Source organism: Ahaetulla prasina, chromosome 11 (genome assembly GCF_028640845.1).
Source record: "Ahaetulla prasina isolate Xishuangbanna chromosome 11, ASM2864084v1, whole genome shotgun sequence".
NCBI classification, from domain to species: domain Eukaryota; kingdom Metazoa; phylum Chordata; class Lepidosauria; order Squamata; family Colubridae; genus Ahaetulla; species Ahaetulla prasina.
The window spans coordinates 6,439,189-6,461,039 of record NC_080549.1 but is presented as its reverse complement, the minus strand read 5'-3'; the positions used below and the strand labels follow the sequence as shown (position 1 = coordinate 6,461,039).

Below are 21,851 nucleotides of genomic sequence, written 5' to 3'. Positions count from 1 at the left end.
AATGAAGGGACATGCTGGCTCAGTGCCTAAGACACTGAGCTTGTCGATCGAAAGGTCGGCAGTTCAGCAGTTCGAATCCCTTGTGCTGTGTAACGGGGTGAGCTCCCGTTCCTTGTCCCAGCTTCTGCCAACCTAGCAGTTCAAAATCAGGTAAAAAATGCAAGTAGAAAAATAGGGACCACCTTTGGTGGGAAGGGAACAGCACTCCCTGCCAGAGGTGGGTTTCAGCAGGTTCTGACCAGTTCTGGAGAACCAGTAGCGGAAATTTTGAGTAGTTGGAGAACCGGTAGTAAAAATTCTGACTGGCCCCGCCCCCATCTATTCTTTTTGCAATAACTTTCTCCTGGAGTGGGGTGGGAATGGAGATTTTATACAGTATCTTTCCCCTGCCATGGCCACCAAGCTATGCCACACCCACCAAGCCACACCCACAGAACCATTAGTAAAAAATTTCGAAACCCACCACTGCTTGGTGCTCCTTTGGCGTTGAGTCATGCCAGCCACGTGACCACGGAGACGTCTTTGGACAGCGCTGGCTCTTCAGCTTTGAAACGGAGATGAACGCCGCCCCCTAGAGTCAGGAACAGGTAGCACACATGTGCGGGGGGAACCTTTACCTTAATATAGCTATTTCAAGCATTTTAGCTCTCATCAGGTAGCCATACCCTTCTGGGATTCAAACCCGGGCCCCTTGCATATTAGGCAGATATATTTACCTCCAGGCCACGACCTCGCCTAGCTTTGTCGGCTGTACCAAGGGGGAGATTTAAGTGTTTTTCCAGTGTGACCGATCTATTAGGGCAACCTGGTCTACCCAAATATGGGACGGAGCATACAGCTTCCGTTGTATGAATTTTGAGTCAGGCAAAAAAGAAAGAAGAAGGGGGGGAAATATAGGTTTATTTTATTTTTAAAATCTGTGTTTCCATTCTGTTCAGATGGTGAAGCTGCAGGAAATATTTAAGACTTTTTATCTGGGAAAACACAGTGGCAGGAAACTGCAGTGGCAATCAACATTGGGACACTGTGTACTGAAAGCTGAATTTAAAGAGGTAAGGTTTGCTTCGGGGTAATTTTTTTTCCCCCAAGGGGAAATCGTTTTGCAGATTTGAAAGACCGTCCCAGAATCTTTGAAGCAACTCTTCTATCCCTAAACTGTGTTCAGCTGTCCTGAGCTTTAAATGTTTTACAGGTAGTCCTCCACTTATGACCGTAATTGGGATTAGAATTTCTATTGCTAAGCAAGGCAGCTGCAGTGGTCCTAAGTGGAAGGACCGGATGTAAGTGCCAATGTAACTGTCATGGCCAGCTGGTGAATTCTGGGAGTTGAAGTCCACACATCTTCAAACTACCAAGGTTGAGAAACGCCAACGTAGATCATAAGACCTTTGTTGTTGTTGTTAGTTGCGAAGTCGTGTCCGACCCATCGCGACCCCATGGACAACGTTCCTTCAGGCCTTCCTGTCCTCTACCATCCCCCAGAGACCATTTAAGCTTACACCAACTGCTTCAGTGACTCCATCCAGCCACCTCCTTCTCTGCCATCCCCTTCTTCTTTTGCCCTCCACCGTTCCCAGCATTAGGCTCTTCTCCAGTGAGTCCTTTCCTCCTCATTAGGTGACCGAAGGATTTGAGTTTCCTCTTCAGGATCTGGCCTTCTAAAGAGCAGTCAGGGTTGATCTCCTCTAGGACTGACCGGTTTGATTGCCTCGCAGTCCAAGGGACTCGCAGGAGGCTTCTCCAGCACCAGAGTTCAAAGGCCTCCATTCTTTGGCGCTCCTCAGCCTTCCTTATGGTCCAACTTTCACAGCCATCCATTGCAACTATGCAAACCATAGTCCTGACTCTACGCATTTTTGTTGGCAGGGTGATGTCATAAGACCTTTAGTGTCGTGATAACTGCCATAATTACAGATGTTATTTTTTCAAGTAATAGTAATTTTAATAGGGGTTTTATAGTTTTATTATTGTTTTAAGTACTATTGTTTTTAGTTTTATTTCGGCCTATTGAATTAGATTTTTAACAGGTTTTTAATTTTGTGTATAATTGTGTTTTTATCTGGCTGTAAACCGCCCTGAGTCCTTCGGGAGAAGGGCGGTATAGAAATTAAATTAATAAATAAATAAATACGACAGATAACCTTGAAGTAAGCATTTCACCATGACGTTTTCACCCATTCGGCTTTGTTCAGTTCGCTTTTTTTTTTGTCTTTTCCGGCAGGGCAAGAAAGAGCTCCAGGTGTCTTTGTTCCAAACTTTAGTGCTACTTATGTTTAACGAAGGCGAAGAATTCAGTTTAGAAGAAATAAAACAAGCCACCGGAATAGGTCAGTATTTGAGGGCTGCTCGTAACGTCCGAGCGTGCACAGTTCAGATGCTGAAGCGTCCATTTCTCTTCCTCTCTTTTTGTGTGTTTGTCTTCTCTCTCTCTTTCTCTCTCTCTCTCTCTCTGGTACAGAGGATGGAGAGCTAAGGAGAACCCTCCAGTCATTAGCCTGCGGCAAGGCCCGAGTGCTGGCCAAAAGTCCCAAAGGTAAAGACGTAGAAGATGGAGACAAATTCACTTGCAATGACGACTTCAGGCATAAACTCTTCCGGATAAAAATCAACCAGATCCAGATGAAAGAAACGGTAATTTGTTTTGCTTTCAGGCTTTCTTCAGAAATACCCTGGGCACCGGGTCTAAAACCAGAGTCTCCAACCTTGGCACTTTATGACTTGTGGAGTTCAACTCCCAGAATTCCTCAGCCGGCATGGGAATTCTGGGAGTTGAAATCCACAGGTCATAAAGTTGCCAAGATTGGAGAGCCCTGGTTTAAAAGTAATAGGTACCCTTAAAACCCAAACACTGATACTTTTGAACATCCCAAACATAGCAATAGCAATAACACTTACTTATACACTGCTTTACAGCCCTCTCTAAGCGATTTAGAGAGTCAGCATATTTGCCCTCAACAATCTAGGTCCTCATTTTACTGACCACAGAAGGATGGAAGGCTGAGTCAACCTTGAGCCTGCTGAGATTCAAACTCCTGGCAGTGGGCAAAATTAGTGTGAAATCCTGCCTTCTAACCTCTGCGCCATGGCTCCTAATGCTCCTAATGCAACATCCAGTCAGCTACAGCAACAGCACTTAGACTTATATGCCGCTTCACAGTGCTTGACAGCCCTCTCTAAGCGGTTTTCAGAGTCAGCTTCTTGCCCCCAACAATCTGGGTCCTCATTTTACCCACCTCAGAAGGATGGAAGGCTGAGTCCACCTTGAGCTGTTGAGAATCGAACTGCCAAATTGCAATCAACCGGCAGTCAGCAGAAGTAGCCTGCAGTATTGCACTCTAACCACTACGCCAGCGTGGCTCATAAAAGAACCCTAATTTAAATTAATTTATAAATCAATGATAATTTAAATTAATCTTGACACCTTGTAAGGTTTTTTTAATTACACCTCTTGGTTCCAGGCTGGGAAAGCCTGATTTAATGGATTAATCTCCTGTTCGCTTTTCAGAGGCCAAACTTTTTGTTTGTTTGTTTGTTTTGTTTTACTTCCACAGGTAGAAGAACAAGCGAGCACTACAGAGAGAGTCTTTCAGGATCGTCAGTACCAAATTGACGCAGCAATTGTGAGAATCATGAAAATGCGCAAGACACTTACCCACAATCTGCTTGTCTCTGAAGTATACAACCAGCTGAAATTCCCAGTAAAGGTAGGTCCCAGGGTTACTTCTGAAACAGAGCGTATGATTAAGAAAGAACTCTTCATAATTTTGGCTTGTTGTTCCAATTGCTTGTTTTTATCCCACCTTCATTATTTTTATAAATAGCTCATGGCGGTGGAAGATACCTAATATTCCTTCCTCTTCCTATTTTATCCACAACAACCCTGTGACTCTGAGGTGAAACTGGCCTGAAGTCACCCAGCCAGCTTTCATGGCTAAAGCAGGACTAGAACTCACCGTCTCCTAGTGATTGGCCCAAAATCACCCGGCCTCTCTAGGAGTCTCTGAAGGCTGGGGACAGTAAAAAAGTCACTTCCTGTCCAACCGGAAGTTGGTAAACGGGCCATTTCTGGCATCCGGGTGGTGGGAAAGGCCGTTTTCGTCCTCCCCAGACTCAGAGAGGCTCTGGAGCCAGGTGTGAGAGAAAAATGGGCCTATTGGGCCATCACGTGCCGTGGGCGGGTCGCATGCATGTGGGGGGCGCATGGAATTATGGGTGTGGGCGGAACCCCCACCCAACCCCCGGCACACGATGGCAAAAAGGTTAGCCATCACACTCCTAGTGATTGTCCCAAAGTCATCCAACTGGCTTTCATGGCTAAAGCAGGACTAGAAATCACCATCTCCTGGTGATTGGCCCGAAGTCACCCAGCTGGCTTTTATGCCTAAGGCAGGACTAGAACTCACCGTCTCCCATTTTCTAACCTGGGGCCTTCACCACTGGACCAAACTGGCTCTATTGTGCTCACTGGCTTTTCTTTATAAGTGATGAAACCAAAATGACCCTGCCTTTCATTCAAGCAAGGAACTTTTGAGTTGTTGTTCTCGAGACTGAAGAACTTACAAATCTAAGGACAAATCATTGTTTTCCCGTTTCACCTTCTTCTGATAAGAACAAACCAGAGTTCTATTGTGCATCTACCACAGATGGAGCTCTCTGACTGTTAGCTGTGTCCGTTAACAAGAAGATCTAGCCAGACTGGTTTAGACTGGCAAGCCCCAGCAAGCGAACTTACCAATAAGCCAAAATTCTGTGTAAATGCAACCATCCTTTGCTTCTTGTGGTACTTTCTCAAAACCCAAACCATCCATTCACTAATACCCAGCATAGCTAAATAATTTGCTTCATTTAAAGTGGCAGAGGCTTTTTCTCAGGAAAATAACCTTTTTTAATTCCAAATGAAGTCAAAAGTAGTTTGTTTGTTTTTACCTAGGTAGACAAAAATAAATGTCCACTTTTTGTAGACCTCAAAAGTCCGAACACGTTTCTTTATATATATATATGTAGGTAGGTAGGTCTGGTTGGAAAACAAATATGTATGTATGTATGTATGTATACACACACACACACACATACATTTTTTCCTTTGATATACACTATACAAAATCATAATTGTGATGATAATAATAGTGATAATGGTAATGCTTATATGTAATAATAATCTTTCATCATTTACTTTTACGTAACAACAATCTTTTATCTTCTAATTTCTACCTCTTTTATCTAACCACTGATAAAATAAGTCCCATGTTATAAAATATTCTGCTTCTTCCTTGTCTTTTATTTTGAATGTCAATCTATCCATCTCTGCACAGTCTTAACATTTTTCTAATTATCTTTTCATCTGTAGGAGTATCTTCATTTCTCCAATATTGTGCAAATACAATTCTCACCGCTGTCAGCACATGTAGTATTAGAGCACAAGCACATTTCTGTTTGCGGAGCCAGCCATATCAAAAGAATGAGATAAAGCCAGTATACCAGGGGTGTGCTATTCAGCAGGTTCTGGAGAACCGGTAGCGGAAATTTTGAGTAGTTCAGAGAACAGGCAAATACCACCTCTGGCTGGCCTGGAACAGCTGATAGGCGGTATTCCAGGAGGCAGCTCCAACCGCCAATCAGCTGCTCGTGCTAAACCGGCCTGTGCTGAAGCGGACCAGGCTGTTCGCTGTTTGCTGCAAGGGGGCAAATTGCTGGGAGGCAGATTTTTTTTTTTATTGTTTTCCTCCCCAAAAGCTAGGAGCGCCTTATAGTCCGAAAAATACAGTACTTCATTCGTTCTTTTAAATCTGTTGGTGTTTTTTTGTTTTTTCTTTCTCCTGATGCAGACACCGTTTCTGATTTCTCCTATTGCTTTTCAGCCTGCTGACCTTAAGAAGAGAATAGAATCGTTAATTGACAGAGACTACATGGAAAGAGACAAGGAGAATCCCAATCAGTACAACTATATTGCATAGACACACCGTGGGCCTTTTTTCCTTTTTCTTTTTTTTTTTTCTTTTCTGCACACTGATGTTCTTGGTTACTGATGGATAAACGAGCCTGTTGATCCCATTAAATTAACCTTTTTTCTACTACCAGTGACTGAATGAAAGCAACCTCTAATGGGATTGCGGGCAAGGGGGGGGGGCGGGAAGAAATATAGTCGAGTGGTCGTTTTTTTTTCAGTGGCTTTACATGCCCGTTTAAAAGAGTAGTATTTACATTTTTACGAAGAATGCTGTTGAACTCTTTGCATGATATTTGGTATGAACTGCAAAGGAAGATTGCAAGGAAGTAGCCGGTCTCTGTAATTCCACCCTTTCCTTCAGGGCTAAAGGGACAAGCCTCTTTTTAGCAACATTGCTCTCATCCCATTTTGGGAAAAAAGGAAAAAAAAACATAAAACGTGTGGCATTTTTATTAAGAAAACAAAAACCCCAAGTTACAACCTTTTTTTTATATATATTAAAAAAAAAAAGATGCTTAAACTGCATGCAAATTTCCTAACCGCTATAGTGAAATTATTGGGTTTGTTTATTGGATAACAAAGCCTGTGTGGATTGGCAGTCTTCAGAATGGAAAAGCCGCTCTCGTTTTCCTAAACGTAACAAAATTCCTCTGTAGGTGTTTAGAAAGAAAAGCACGCCACTGGATTTTTTTACCCAAGGTTGAGGAAAAAAAGGACCTGGCCTAAAATGCTTGGATTTGTGGTGCAAATATTACTGTGAAAAAGCTTAAAGGAATTAGGCTGCTGCTTACTTCCTTCGTCCTCAAGTGTAAGTACTTTTTTTTAAAAAAAATAAAACAATTCATGATAATAGTTAATTCTGAAGAGGGGGGAAAATTTTAGAGGCTTTCAGAAACTCTTAATTAATGAACAACGTCAGGTTGTAATGTGATAGCTGCACTGGATGTTTATTTTTTGTTCCCCTCCCCACCCCATGGCAAACTTAAGAGGTTTTATACTTCTTCTGAATTGCACGTGTTTTATTATTAGACCAAGAATTGAACAGGTATTTATTTATCAAACAGCGCCTTCCATCCCCATCCAGCCGCAGCCAAGTGGAGAGTTGTAGCTTCAATCAGTGTTTCTCAAACTCGTCAGCTTTAAGATGTATAGACTTTGCCAGCTGGGGAGTTCTAGAAGTCGAAGTCCACACATCTTAAAAGTTGGCCACTTTAAAAAAAAGAAACATAAAACACTAGTCTAAATAATACCTCTGCTGTCTCTTCAATGAGTCATGCTGGATTCGGAGGGGGGCGTGGTATTTCTGGGCAGGCTGAATTTACTGAACAAGGTTCCCATCGTAATGGTACCCTTTCTCCACCTGGCCCTCTTAGTATGGGGGCTATAGGTCCCAGACTTCCCCAGTCAGCTAGCAGGGAAAGTCTTTAAGAGCTGCTTACCAGCTCTTCCAGTGGTGTCTGTGGTGCTCTTCAGGTAGGTACAATTCTAAGAGAACCTCAAGATGCTATTCAAAGAGCATCCAAACCTACCTTCATTGCTTTTAATTTATATACATTAAATAACGTGAGTTGGTTTTTCCATTGGAAGTTCCTGCACTGTTTCCCTGAGTGCATGCATCCCATCCAAAATCCTGTTTTTAATCAGACGCTTCAAAAACCAGTATCCATGTTCAGGATTCATCTCTCTGAAATGCTGAATCCAGCGCTAATCATAACTTGGTCCTTCAGAGCCTGAACTGGCAGGGTTTTTCTTCCATAACTTGTCCAGCCCAGAAAATCTCTGGGTTGCAAATTGATTCAGACGTTAAGCCACCTTCTCCCTTCCTGGCACAGACCTCCAGTGGAAATATTTAGCCATCCATGGCCTCTCTTAACCCGGTCATCTTGAAAATGAATATTTCCTGCCTAAGAGCAACATTTAAGTACGAGCGTCTGTCTACCTTTCATGTAAAGCTAGTTTAGCAAGCCATCTTGCTGGTGCATCTGTCTGGGAACTCAGGGAGACAAGCATTCCTCACAGAAATTGGGTTTTTAAAAAAAACAAAAAACCTTTTCTCCACTCATCGAGTGATGCTGGGTTGTTGTTTTTTCTCCCTTAAAGAGACTCTGTGAAAAAGGAGAAATGTTCATAGTAAGTCAGTACACCGAATCCTTTTCCCTAAGTGATGCTGAATAATAGCTATTTTTTCAGCCATATCAGCCAGCAACTTTTCTTTCTGCTGGCATCATGTGCCTGCTTTATGGAGCCATAAAAAATATTTATAATAGATATGTATATAAAAATTGACTTTTTTTCCCCCAACTGGGGGCTAAAGCAGAGACCCACAGCTTGTATGGACATAAATTTTTAAAATCTTTTTTTTTCCTGTTGCATGCAGTTTATAGCAGCCTTCTTTTGTATGAAATCGGAATTTCTGTTGATTTTAGTTCGAAGGTTTTTTAACAACAACAAAAACTTTATAGCCAACAAAATGATTTATTTTTTTTGCCGATTTACATTTAAGCGACCACATGGTTTCAAAACTAATGGCAAAGGTGTTGTACAAAATTATTTGTTCTATAGTATACACAAAGGTGCCAAAGTACGCAATAGTTAATTTAAAGAAAATAGACAATTGTTAACGTTACTTTAGCTGTGGTTTTATTTACCTTTATTCATCATTCAGATGCTCATTTTATCTGTCTAATGCGTGCCCCATTTCTGTGTGTTTAAACGTGTGCTCCTGTCCGATTTCTCCAAAACGCAAAACATTTTTGTCTTTCTAGTTTTCTTCAAAATAAAATGTGGTTTTGTTGGGGGTTTTTTTTAGGGGTTTTTTTTTTTTTTTGTTTTTTTGGTTTTGTGCATTGGAAAAATACCACTTTTACTTTTAGTGACTTCATATATATATTTATAGATATATAGATATATTCAAAAGAACATCTCCTCCACCTCCCTAAATGTTTAAAACTCTAAAAGAGTCCAGCAGCATTCAAAAATGTAATATACTTTTTTGTATAAACACATTCTTTGGAAAGAATTATCTTTGCAACGGGTGGAGGGAGGGAACAGACAGCAGTGGGAGGGGAAAAAGAAAATAATCCTGTTTCTTTGAAGAAGCCACTTCAGTAGGCTATTTAAGATTGTGCTTGTTTATTGCATAGAAGTGTTCTATTTACACAGGTCTGCAAAAGAGACATGTCCGCATTAATTCCTTCAATGCAAATAAAAATACCAAAACCCGAAACAATTTTCAAAACGCTTCATAAGTAAAAGTTGGATGGGGTACAGAGAGTCTCTTTGGTAAATAATGTAAATACATGTCCTTTAAAAAGAGTGAGTCTGTTATCTAGGTATTTTGTGTCATTTAATAAATAATAAACAGTTTTGTGTTGCTAAAGTCTTTCTCGGTCGTGTGTGGGATAGAAAGAGCTTATGACGATGATGCGTCTCTGGTTGACATTGGGTTAATTCCTCCCCTTAAAACAAACAAAAAAACCCACCTCACTATATGTAATCCTCGCCTTACGACCGCAATTGAGCTCAAAATATCAGTTGCTAAGTAAGACCTTTGTCAAGTGAGCTTTGTCCCATTGTACGACTTTTCTTGCCAACGGTTGTTAAGTGAATCTGGCTTCCCCATTGACTTCGCTTGTCGGAAGGTCAGAACTGAATGGTTAGAATAACCGAGTCGGAAGGGCCCTTGGAGGTCTTCTAGTCCAACCTGCTCAAGCAGGAAACCCTAATCCCATTTCGGACAGATGGTTGTCCAATCTCTTCTTTAAAAACTTCCCAGTGTTGGGAGTCGCAAAAGGAGATCACATGACCCCCAGGACAGTACGACCGTCATAAATATGAACCAGTTGCCAAGTGTTTAAATTTTGATCACGTTGTTCTGACCTAGGCTTCCCCAGCCGCACGAAGCCGAGTCCTCCTCCCGATAAACCCCTTTTATTTAATTTACAGTGAATTCCTCTCCAGCAGTCTTTCAAGATAGTTCACAATTACCGAGTGGCCAGGCCGATATCTTTCAGACGCCAGCAATACTTGGCAAGAATGCAGTAATGAACTAATTGTCTCCTGCAAACTCCACTCCCCTTTCGCTCCTCTTTTGTTCCCTCTGGGAGGGGCCATTCATCATCCACCTGTGGCCTTACCTCCAAGTCAACCCTTGTTCTTTAGCTGTTCCCTTTATCTGGCAACTCTGCACATGCATACACTGGGAACAGGTTCCAGCTGTTCGTCTGCCTCACTGGTGTCTGACTCCAAAGGCAGCTGATAACTCTGATGCGGCCCTGGCCCCCTCTCTGCCTCCGACGCAGAGCCCTCATCAGAGCCTTCCCCAGACTCCAGGACTGGCCCATGTTCCTCCCTAACTTCCTCACTGTCCGAATCTGCTGCCAGATCCCCGGGCCGCTGGCGGGCTACAACACAAGAACACAAGTCAAGAACTATTAGGCTGGTTAAGTGCTTTAGGACAGGGGTCTCCAACCTTAGCAACTTTAAGCCTGGAGGACTTCAACTCCCAGAATTCCCCAGCCAGCAAAGCTGGCTGGGGAATTTTTTTTTTATTTTTTTTTTGTCACAACAGTATACACAAACAAATGTCATAGATAAAACAGCATACCTTGAAGAATATAGGTCTTTGGTTGTTCGGGTTTTCTCCCGTGTAAGATTGGAAGTGTCTTGGCGACGTTTCGACGAAGTCTCATTCGTCATCTTCAGGCTTCAGCTTGAAGATGACGAAAGCCAAACAACAGCTATGCAGCTCACCAGCTCAAATCCCCCTGCAGCACAGACTAGACTGAGCACAACCAAGCCCCCACCAACACAGGACACACCCCCAGCCAATCAGAGCACAGAAAAACCCCCATCCAATCAGAGCACAGCCAAGCTCCCACCCAATCAGTTCAAACCCCCACTAGCAGTTAAAAGGAAGAAACAGCTGCGATCACACATTGCTCCCAGAAGCACGAAGCTGAAGCCTGAAGATGACGAATGAGACTTCGTCGAAATGTTGCCAAGACACTTCCAATCTTACACGGGAGAAAACCCGAACAACCAAAGACCTATATGTCCTCTCAGGAATGGGGTGAGGTCAATAGTAGACAGCTTTTGGTTGAAGATTTTGGGATTTTGAGTAGAGACTATGGAGTCAGGTAATGAGTTCCAAGCATTAACAACTCTGTTACAGAAGTCATATTTTCTGCAATCAAGTTTGAAGCGGTTGACATTTAGCTTGAATCTATTTTTTGCTCTTGTAATATTGCGATTGAAGCTGAAGTAGTCTTTTATAGGAAGGATATTGCAATAGATGATTTTGTGTGTTAAACACAGGTCATGTCGAAGTCGACGGAGTTGTAAGTTTTCTAATCCCAGGATTTCAAGTCTGTTGGTACAAGGTATTTTGTTGTTTTCGGAGGAGTGAAGAACTCTTCTATTAAAATATTTCTGGACTCGTTCTATTGCATTTATGTCAGAGATATGATATGGGTTCCAGACGGATGAGCTGTATTCAAGAATTGGTCTGGCAAATGTTTTGTATGCTCTAGTTAGTAGTGTAGAGTTTTTAGAAAAGAAGCTGCGTAAAATTAGGTTTACAACTCTTAGGGCCTTTTTTGCTATGTAGTTGCAGTGGACTTTGGCATTAAGGTCATTTGATATGAGAACTCCAAGTTGAAGTCCTCCAGGCTTAAAGTTGCTAAGGTTGGAGACCCCTGCTTTAGGAAGTTGGAATTTTGCCTTTCACTAACTGGGAAGTTACAATCTTTTGCCACAAACATCAGCTGAGTTGCCATCTCGGCCTACGCAGAACAATGCTGCCTGTCAAGGTTGCAAGTAGCAAAGTCTCGTCATTAGCATCGTCTTGCAAATGGCCCTTCCTTGATCTCACACGCAATGAAAAACTCTCTGCAACTTGTAAATGCTGAAGACTACTCCCGTAAGAAGAAGAAGAAAAAGCACCTGGCTCATTTGTTGCTTTCTTTTGCGCTGTTTTGTTTTTGACTTCGGCTAAGCTATTTTTTTCCCCCCTGAATTTGCTATGAAAACAAGGGCATAGTGCAAAACAGACGGGATGGATCGATTCACAGTTGGCTCGGTTCAAAATAGGTGACTTGATCGGTTCAAAGTTCCTATCTCCCAAGATTGTGGAGGGAGCCGAAAACCAGATACCTGTCGTGTCCCACTCCTCATCTGACGCCCAGGTCGGGGAAGTCCGTATCAAGCGTGGCTGCGAAGCCTCTGCAGCTTTGCCAAAGTTCTGTCAGAGTTCTCAGGGCAGGCAGGAGACCAGGATGTGACTTCAGCAATCCAAGTTAGACTCTGCCTGACTCAAAGACTGCCAGAAAGCAGATCCTTTATATAGGCCATGGGGTGTAGCTCCATGACTCAGCACTTATCCAGGCCTGCCCCTCCCTTCCTTTTGCTGACGTCGCCTCTCCATTCTCTGGAAGCGGGGATCTATCCATTGCATCGTTTCGTCCCCAGCTGCCGGTAATCCCAGCTCGTGGCTGGCTTCAGGCGCACATGCTATCGGAGGGAGGTTTGTTTGCTCGGTTTGTCCGGGCATGGTGCCAGGGCTGGGGGCTGGAGGCATGCCAGGACATTCTTCTGCACTATCAGTCTCTGGCTGAGATAGCAGGAGATGAGAGGGGCGCGGCTGCGGAGAGGGGGGCGAGCGAGGCACAACAATACCTGTCTAATCTGCAGCTCTCAAGTGGAACAATGAAGAGGGGCAACCTGGCCTGCTTTTCCACAAACCAAGTTTTCATGCTGCACAAACGGATGAAATCCATGCCTGGGTTAACATGCTGAGCCACCCTTTCTTGGTTGAATATGCTGCATATAAGGCCAACTTGGGTGCTGTCGACACGCTGCGAATCGTCAATTAAAAACCCTGAAGTTTTATGCCTTCTCTTAGCATCATTTCCAGAGTCTCGCTGCTCTTGAGTCCCCTGCCCCGACCATTTAAGATTCCTGTTCCTCAAGGTTTCAGAAGCTACTTGTAATAACTGTTTTTTTTTTTTTTTTTTTTTTTTTTTTATTCAAAAAGTTTTTATTAGTCAAAAAAGGTTTATACAAATACATATCAGGTATGGTAAATTTTCATTTTTCTTATCTAAAATAAGAATTTTACACAAATTTTTTAACACATACAACAGCCATAAGGCAAGCAGGTGACACGAAGTAGCTAAGTTTGCAAATTTTAAATACGTAATAAAGAAGAGTCAAGAATAAACAGAATATCGTACAAAAGAGAATAAGGAAAACCAACACAATCCCAAATATCTTTATCACTTCCTAGTTTTGGATCTCAGAACTCTGGGTTCAGCCTGACCCAACTCCAGGGCCGCAACAGCGGCAGCCGCTTCAGCCCCATGATCTATAACCTCCTTCTTCAATTCCTGGGTCATCTGATTCCAGGAAGGCTTTGTGTTCCTCCACATAGGCCGTAGCCTCCGCAATTGTACTGATTTTTTCGTAATGCCCTCCCGGAAAATCATCAATCCTCTGGCATCAGCCATCTGAAGCCCACTCCTTCTGGTACAATTTGCTTGACAAAAATAATATTTCTTTCTTTTTTCACGTACCTGTCTGGGAATCTGCCTCAGAATGGCTATCTCCCTGCCCCTGTAAATCAGTGCCCCACTCCTATGTTTTCTAAGAATTTCATCTCTCGTCTCTCTTCTCACAAATTTGACATGAACCTCTCTGGGAACTGCATGCGTGCGTGCATATTGCGAATTAACTCTATAAACTCGATCCACATCCCAATTCATGAAATCAACACCTCTCCCAAGAAATTCTCCCAACAATTTAGTCACAACATCTCTCAAGTCTTCTTGGTCCACTTCTTCCAAATTTTGAAACCTAAGGAAATAAGACATTTTATCCATCTGTAGTCCAAGCTTGTAATAACTGTTTTGTCAGATAAATAACTTGGTCGCTATCTTTTTTCTGCATCCTAGTTTGTTTAATTCTGGTGTCATGAATCAGATACTTGGTGGACGCTATAAGGTAAAAGTTCCCCTCGCACATATGTGCTGGTCGTTCCCGACACTAGGGAGCGGTGCTCATCTCCGTTTCAAAACCGAAGAGCCAGCACTGTCCGAAGACGTCTCCGTGGTCATGTGGCCGGCATGACTCAACGCCAAAGGCGCACGGAACGCTGTTACCTTCCCACCAAAGCTGGTCCCTATTTTTCTACTTGCATTTTTTTACGTGCTTTCGAACTGCTAGATTGGCAGAAGCTGGGACAAATCACGGGAGCTCACCCCGTTACGCGGCACTAGGGATCCGAACCACTGAACTGCCGACCTTTCGATCGACAAGCTCAGCGTCTTAGCCACTGAGCCATCGCGTCCCTTTCTAGATGGACCCTATACCCTAAGTTAAAACCACACGATAAAATTGAAGAAGGGATGAAAATTAGGCCATAGGGGGAAAAAACCAACCCAACCAGCCCCCTCTCATTCTTCAGGTGGGCCACAGGACCATATATCTGCTTCTCCCACAACTCTAGACTTGATTTCTCAACAAGGATTCTGGGTACTTGGGAATAGTGTTGAGGTCCGCTCATTTGGAAAGATAATTTAGTCAGTTTGGTCTAGTGGTTAAGGCACCAGGCTACAGAGCAGGAGACCATGAGTTCTAGTCCCACTTTAGCCATGAAAGCCAGCTGCATGACTTCAAGACAATCACCAGGAGACTGAAAACTACCTGGTTGACTTTGGGCCAATCGCCGGGAGACTGGGAATTCTAGTCCCGCCTTAGGCCTGAAAACTACCTGGTTGACTTTGGGCCAATCGCCGGGAGACTGGGAATTCTAGTCCCGCCTTAGGCCTGAAAACTATCTGGTTGACTTTGAGCCAATCACCGGGAGACTGGGAATTCTAGTCCCACCTTAGGCCTGAAAACTACCTGGTTGACTCTGGGCCAATCGCCGGGAGACGCATGAAAGTTGGCTGGATAGGTTTGGGCCAATCGCCGGGAGACGCATGAAAGTTGGCTGGATAGGTTTGGGCCAATCACTAGGAGGCTGTGAATTCTAGTCCCATCTTAGCCATGAAAGCCAACTGGCATGACTTCAAGACAATCACCAGGAGATTGTGAATTCTAGTCCTGCCTGGGAGATTGTGAATTCTAGTCCTGCCTTAAGCATGACAGCAGGCTGGGTGACTTTTGAAAAAAAAATCACTGTGCAGGTGTGTTACAACACACACACAAAAAGCCTCCGTGTCCATCATCCCAACCCAACACTTCCAACTCCTTTATTTGCAATTATTAGGAGGTTTCACTTGGCTCCCCAGTAAAGCCTGAAGCTCAGCACTTTCCACCGGGCAGGTTTTTAATTGTTTGGTGTGCCTTCGCCGGCCGTCCCCTTCTTCCAGAAACCAGCCACCACTTCCCCCCCCACCCCACAACTCCCAAACTATACCAGGCGTCTGTTCCTAGGATGAGCTTATAGTAACAGTAACAAGGGACCTTGGAGGTCATCTAGTCCAACCCCCTGGCTCACACAGGAGACCTTGTACTAGGGATTCGAACCGCCAAACTGCCGACCTTTCTGATCAACTCAAGCTAAGCCAAGTCTATTGGCTTGCTTGGGTTGAGCCTCGCAGCCAAACCCGGTTTTGCAAAGCAAACCATGGTTAGGGTTAACACAGTAGTAGAGAGTAAAAGACTTCAAACGATGAGGGGTCCTTGGTGCTCTCTGAAGCTGGCTTGTTTTCTTGCAGAAGTTTCATGACCCTCACTAGGTAATATCATCCGTGCTAGTCAACTATACTCAACTAGCATTGATGATGTTCCCTAGTTGGGTGCATGAAACGTTTGCAAGAAAACAAGCCAGCTCAGAGAGCACCAAAGATCACACAATCGTTGTCTTCCTCCTCCTCCTCCTCCTCCTCCTCTTCAAATTCTCCACACACCTCTCCACTTTCTTCTAGTATTGATGATGTTACCTAGTTGGGTTATGAAACGTCTGCAAGAAAACAAGCAAGCTCAGCGAGCACCAAGGATCCCACAATCCTTCCCTTCTTCTTCTCCTTCTCCTTCTCCTTGTCCTTTTCTTCTTCTTCTCCTTTTCTTCTTCTTTTCCTCCTCCTCTTCTTCTTCTCCTTCTTCTCCGTCTCCTTTTTTTCCTGTTCTCCATCTTCTCCCTCTTCTTCTTCTCCTTTCCTTCTTCTTTTCCTCCTTTTCTTCTCCTCTTCTTCTTTTCTTTTCTCCTCCTCCTCTTCTTCTTCTCCTCCATCTCCATGTCTTCCTGTTCTCCGCCTCCCCCCTTTTCTTCGTTTCTTCTTCTCCTTTTCTTCTTGTTCTCCTCCTCCTCCTCCTCCTTTTCTTCTTCTTCTTCCTCCTCCTCCCCCTCCCCGCAAACCTCACTCCTTTCCAGCCTCGATGATGTTACCTAGTTGGGTCACGAAACTTCTGCAAGAAACCCACCAAGCTCAGCGAGCACCAAAGACCCCCCCTCCTGTCCAACCCCGAGCTACAAATATTTCTCCTTTTCTTGGTATTTTAAATCATGGCTGATTGGGGATGTGTGTGTGTGTAAATATTTCAAATTTGCAAGCCGGGCAATTTGAGGAGAAAGTAGATAGATAGATAGATAGATAGATAGATAGATAGATAGATAGATAGATAGATAGATAGATAGATAGATAGATAGATAGATAGATAGATAGATGAGAGAGAGAGAGAGAGAGAGAGAGAGAGAGAGAGAGAGAGAGATGATAGATAGATATAGATAGATAGATAGATAGATAGATAGATAGATAGAGATAGATGATGATGATAGATAGATAGATAGATAGATAGATAGATGATAGATAGATAGATAGATAGATAGATAGATAGATAGATGATGATAGATGAGAGAGAGAGAGAGAGAGAGAGAGAGAGAGAGAGATGATGATAGATAGATAGATAGATAGATGATAGATAGATAGATAGATAGATAGATAGATAGATAGATAGATAGATAGATAGATAGATATAGAGATAGATAGATAGATAGATAGATAGATAGATAGATAGATAGATAGATAGATAGATAGATGATGATAGATGAGAGAGAGAGAGAGAGAGAGATGATGATAGATAGATAGATAGATAGATAGATAGATAGATAGATAGATAGATAGATAGATAGATAGATAGATAGATAGATAGATAGATAGATAGATAGATAGATAGATAGATAGATAGATAGATAGATAGATAGATAGATAGATAGATAGATAGACGATGATAGATATATATAAAGCTCAAAAAGTTGACCGCTCACCCACTCCGCTTTGTGATGAAAAACCTAACCCGGCCGCCTCTTATTACGGCAGAAAGGCCGGCCGTGAACCGCAAAGTCCGCGCAAGAGGCGGAGCCGCGCCGCGATTGGTCGGCGCCGGCAAGAGAGGCTCCTCCTTTATCTGGCGGGGCCACGCCCCCCCTCCCCGCCTTTGCCATATGACCGGCTTGGGCGGCTGGGCGAGTTTCGCGGCTCGTCTCGCTGCTTCGATCCGTTCCGTGGCTGCTGCTGTTGCTGCTGCTGGTTCCCTCGCCGCTTCGGCATGGACCTGCCTCGGCTTAGCTTCCGACCGCCCTTCTACGGCTGTCTTCTCCTCCTGCCCCTGCTGCTCGACGGCCTGGGTGAGAACCTTGGAGGGGGGGGAGAAGGTTTTAGGGGGGCTGGGCTGCCCTGGGAATGTGATAAAGGAGGGACACCCCCCCCAAAGAGGTGAAGGGAGCATTCGGGTCTCCCATGGGAGGAGAGGGGTGGAAACGGCCGAGGGTCTCTTGGAAGCAGTTTTGGGGGCTGGGCTTCCTGGGGATGTGATAAGTGACACCCCAAAGAGGTGGAGGGAGCATTCAGGGGTCTCCAATGGGAACGGAGGGTGGAAGCAGCTGAGGGTCTCTTGGAAGCAGTTTTGGGGGCTGGGCTTCCTGGGGATGTGATAAGGGGTGACACCCCAAAGGTGGAGGGAGCATTCGGGAGGGGAACTCCCATGGAGGAGGGGTGGAAGTGGCCGAGGGCCTCTTAGAAGGAATTTTGGGGGCTGGGGATGCGATAAGGGGTGACACCCCAAAGAGGTGGAGGGAGCATTCGGGAGGGTCTCCACGGAGGAGAGGGGTGGAAGCGGCCGAGGTCTCTTAGAAGGAGTTTTGGGGGCTGGGCTGCCCTGGGAATGTGATAAAGGAGGACACCCCAAAGGTGGAGGGAGCATTCGGGAGGGTCTCCACGGGAGGAGAGGGGTGGAAGCGGCCGAGGTCTCTTGGAAGCAGTTTTGGGGGCTGGGGATGCGATAAGGGGTGACACCTCCCAAAGAGGTGGAGGGAGCATTCAAGGAGAGGAACTCCCATGGAGGAGGGGTGGAAGTGGCCGAGGTCTCTTGGAAGGAGTTTTGGGGGCTGGGCTGCCCTGGGAATGTGATAAGGAGGACACCCCTCCAAATGTGGAGGGAGCATTTGGGGGTCTCCAATGGGAACGGAGGGTGGAAGCGGCTGAGGTCTCTTGGAAGCAGTTTTGGGGGCTGGGCTTCCTGGGGATGTGATAAGGGGTGACACCCCAAAGGTGGAGGGAGCATTTGAGGAGGGATCTCCCATGGAGGAGGGAGGGTGGAAGTGGCCGAGGCCTCTTAGAAGGAATTTTGGGGGCTGGGGATGCGATAAGGGGTGACACCCCAAAGAGGTGGAGGGAGCATTCTGGGAGGGGGTCTCCACGGGAGGAGAGGGGTGGAAGCGGCCGAGGTCTCTTAGAAGGAGTTTTGGGGGCTGGGCTGCCCTGGGAATGTGATAAAGGAGGACACCCCAAAGGTGGAGGGAGCATTCTGGGAGGGTCTCCACGGAGGAGAGGTGGAAGCGGCCGAGGGTCTCTTGGAAGCAGTTTTGGGGGCTGGGGATGCGATAGGGGTGACACCTCCCAAAGAGGTGGAGGGAGCATTCAAGGAGAGGAACTCCCATGGAGGAGGGGTGGAAGTGGCCGAGGGCCTCTTAGAAGGAATTTTGGGGGCTGGGGATGCGATAAGGGGTGACACCCCAAAGAGGTGGAGGGAGCATTCGGGAGGGGGTCTCCACGGGAGGAGAGGGGTGGAAGCGGCCGAGGGTCTCTTAGAAGGAGTTTTGGGGGCTGGGCTGCCCTGGGAATGTGATAAAGGAGGACACCCCAAAGGTGGAGGGAGCATTCGGGGAGGGGGGTCTCCCACGGGAGGAGAGCGGTGGAAGCGGCCGAGGGTCTCTTGGAAGCAGTTTTGGGGGGGCTGGGGATGCGATAAGGGGGTGACACCCCCTCCCAAAGGGGTGGAGGGAGCATTCAAGGAGAGGGAACTCCCATGGAGGAGGGGTGGAAGTGGCCGAGGTCTCTTGGAAGGAGTTTTTGGGGGGGCTGGGCTGCCCTGGGAATGTGATAAAGGAGGGACACCCCCCTCCAAATGTGGAGGGAGCATTTGGGGGGGTCTCCAATGGGAACGGAGGGTGGAAGCGGCTGAGGGTCTCTTGGAAGCAGTTTTGGGGGGCTGGGCTTCCCTGGGGATGTGATAAGGGGGTGACACCCCCCCAAAGGTGGAGGGAGCATTTGAGGAGGGGGATCTCCCATGGGAGGAGGGAGGGTGGAAGCGGCTGAGGGTCTCTTAGAAGAAGTTTTTGGGGGGCTGGGCTGCTTTGAAAATGTGATAAGTGGGTGACAGCCACCCAAAGAGGTGGAGGGAGCATTTAGGGAGCGTGGTCTCCCATGGGGAGGGAGTGGTGGAAGCGGCCAAGGGTCTCATGGAAGCACCCCTAGAAGTAGGGGTCCTGCTTGGGGATATCCCCAAAGGTAGAGAATGGGTTGCCTGGAAGGGGGGAGGGGAGATGGAGAATTTGGACATCCCCCCCAAAAAATTTTGAGGATGGAAGCAGAGAGCAAAGGAGGAAGGGGTCCCTTAAAAGTGGGGGTGAAGCTCTAAAAGGGATGGTGGAAGGCACCCCCAATTTGGAGGGTCAATACGTGGAGTGGGCAATGGAGGATTCGGAGATGCTCCCCTCAAATCTGGGGTTGTCGGTAGAAGGGGATGGAGGAGGGCTCTCCTGAAAGTGGAATTGGCACACCCTAAAAGTGGGGGTTGCAGGGAGCCCCCCCCCAAATGTAGTGAGTGGATGCAACTGGAATAGGGCTGTAGACGATTCATGGGTGCCCTTTTCCCTGAATTTGGGGTAGAAAAGACAGAGGACAATGCCTAGAAGAAAAGTCTCGTAAAATGCAACTTAGACACCCCAAAAGTTGAGGGTGCTTGGACTTCATCTTCCAAATGAGTTGATGGTTGGAAGTGAAGAGGATGGAGGCTTCGGCGGTACGTCCTTAAAAGTTCAGGAGAAGGGGAAGGGAGATCCCATGAAAAGCAGGGAAGGCATCTAAGATGCCTTCAAAAAGTTGCAAAAAGATTGGATGAAGTTGCATCTGAAATGGGATGTTAGCAATTGCGTTGACCCGCTCACAATGGAGGAGTGAACAATGAATGTTAGAGGAGAAACCCCTCCAAAAAGTTTGGAAGAGAAGATTAAGAAGATCAGGGACACACAATATTCTTGGCCAAGAGATGTATATTGAAGCTCTGGAATTTCTTATCTCCTTTCTAAATCGCAAACCTGGTCCAACCTTGGGTAGTTTTTGGGGATTAGCCAAGAGAAGTCAGGTGTCTTACTCAACTGAATTATTACAAGCTCAGGGCAATTATACATACTAAGGCAGCCTTACTCAATCTAGCATCCTCCACTTAGGTTGAAAAGCAAGTATAGCTGTCAGCGAATGAAGAAGATAAAGGTAGTTTTATGCTGACTTGCTCTTGTCTTCTTCTTCTGGCTGATATTTTTCAGCTCCCCAAGTCGAGCTGAGACTTTTCTAGATTTGGTCTCCAAGATCCAAATGTTGACTTGGTTGACCTTGCCAAGAGCAGAGAGGGTGCTGCTCTATAAGTTGAGCGTGCCAGACTTTGATGGTCTTCAAAACACAAGTAGGGAGAAAGCTAGAATGAGCCTTGTTAAAAAGAGAAAAGAGGTATTTCTAGAACTTCTCAAGAAGGTTGGAGAAGGAAAGGGCCAAAACCATGGGTTGGATGCTCTTCTGTATCCAGCTGCAGGGGTCAACTTTTGTGACTTGACTTGTTGTGTAAAGAGGGCTGTTGTTTGTGACTAGCTGTGACATCGTCGACAACTAAGATCCCTCAGTAGCTTACAATCTCTCCATGCTGTTGTATAAGCTCAGCCTTTGATTTCTAGTTGGATTCTGGATCCTGGCAGCCACTTATGATCCAGTTGTCAACTAGAAATCCAGAGAGGATTCCCTGTCCTTGAAGTGGGATCGGATCCATCCTTGGATGAATTCTCAGAGAGCTATTAAAACACTGAGGTTCCTAAAACTCATCCAGATCTTTTGAAGTTTTAGCGTATAGGAACCACAACTCTTCAGCCAGTATTGGTGGGATTTCACTTCCTAACAGATTTTGAGCAGGCCAGATTAATGTAGACCTGGGTTTTCTGGGCTTGTGGGTTCATACATGACAATCATGGTGACATAATAAATGCATTGTGTAGAGGGCTTGAGAGGCACTTGGTTGTAGTGGTGAAGGCACCAGGCCACAGATGGAGATATCATAAATTCTAGTCCACGTTAGGCACAAAGCCAGCTGGGCGACCTTGGGCCAGTCGCTTTCTCTCACCTCTAGGAAGGAGGTAATGGCGCAAACCACTTCTGAAAAAACTTGCCGACAAAATTGTAGGGATTTGTCCTGGTAATCTCCAAGAATCAGAGATGAACAGAGAGAGAAAGAGAAAGAGAGAGAGAGAAAGAAGGAAAATGAATGAATGATAGAAAGAATGAATGAATGAAAGAAAGAAAGAATGAAATAATAAATGGCTGGTCTTTACATATAGAATAACTGTCTTGCTTTGCGT

At 45.3% G+C, this 21,851-nt stretch overlaps 2 protein-coding genes across 3 annotated transcripts in view; both read left to right on the top strand.

The window, feature by feature from the left end:
* The window catches only part of CUL4B (cullin 4B), a 30,844-nt gene extending 21,518 nt beyond the window's left edge, over positions 1 to 9,326 (top strand). Inside the window, exons 17-21 of the mRNA XM_058196988.1 lie at positions 939 to 1,052; positions 2,222 to 2,327; positions 2,459 to 2,631; positions 3,552 to 3,704; positions 5,859 to 9,326. Of these exons, the coding sequence (XP_058052971.1) occupies positions 939 to 1,052; positions 2,222 to 2,327; positions 2,459 to 2,631; positions 3,552 to 3,704; positions 5,859 to 5,954 (642 nt within the window). The 3' untranslated portion in view covers positions 5,955 to 9,326. The remainder of the gene's footprint in view (positions 1 to 938; positions 1,053 to 2,221; positions 2,328 to 2,458; positions 2,632 to 3,551; positions 3,705 to 5,858) is intronic.
* Positions 9,327 to 17,385: 8,059 nt separating this feature from the next.
* The window catches only part of LAMP2 (lysosomal associated membrane protein 2), a 29,586-nt gene continuing 25,120 nt past the window's right edge, over positions 17,386 to 21,851 (top strand). For both annotated transcript variants that reach the window (XM_058197147.1, XM_058197146.1), the window contains exon 1: positions 17,386 to 17,576. In XM_058197147.1, the coding sequence (XP_058053130.1) occupies positions 17,498 to 17,576 (79 nt within the window). In that variant the 5' untranslated portion in view covers positions 17,386 to 17,497. The remainder of the gene's footprint in view (positions 17,577 to 21,851) is intronic.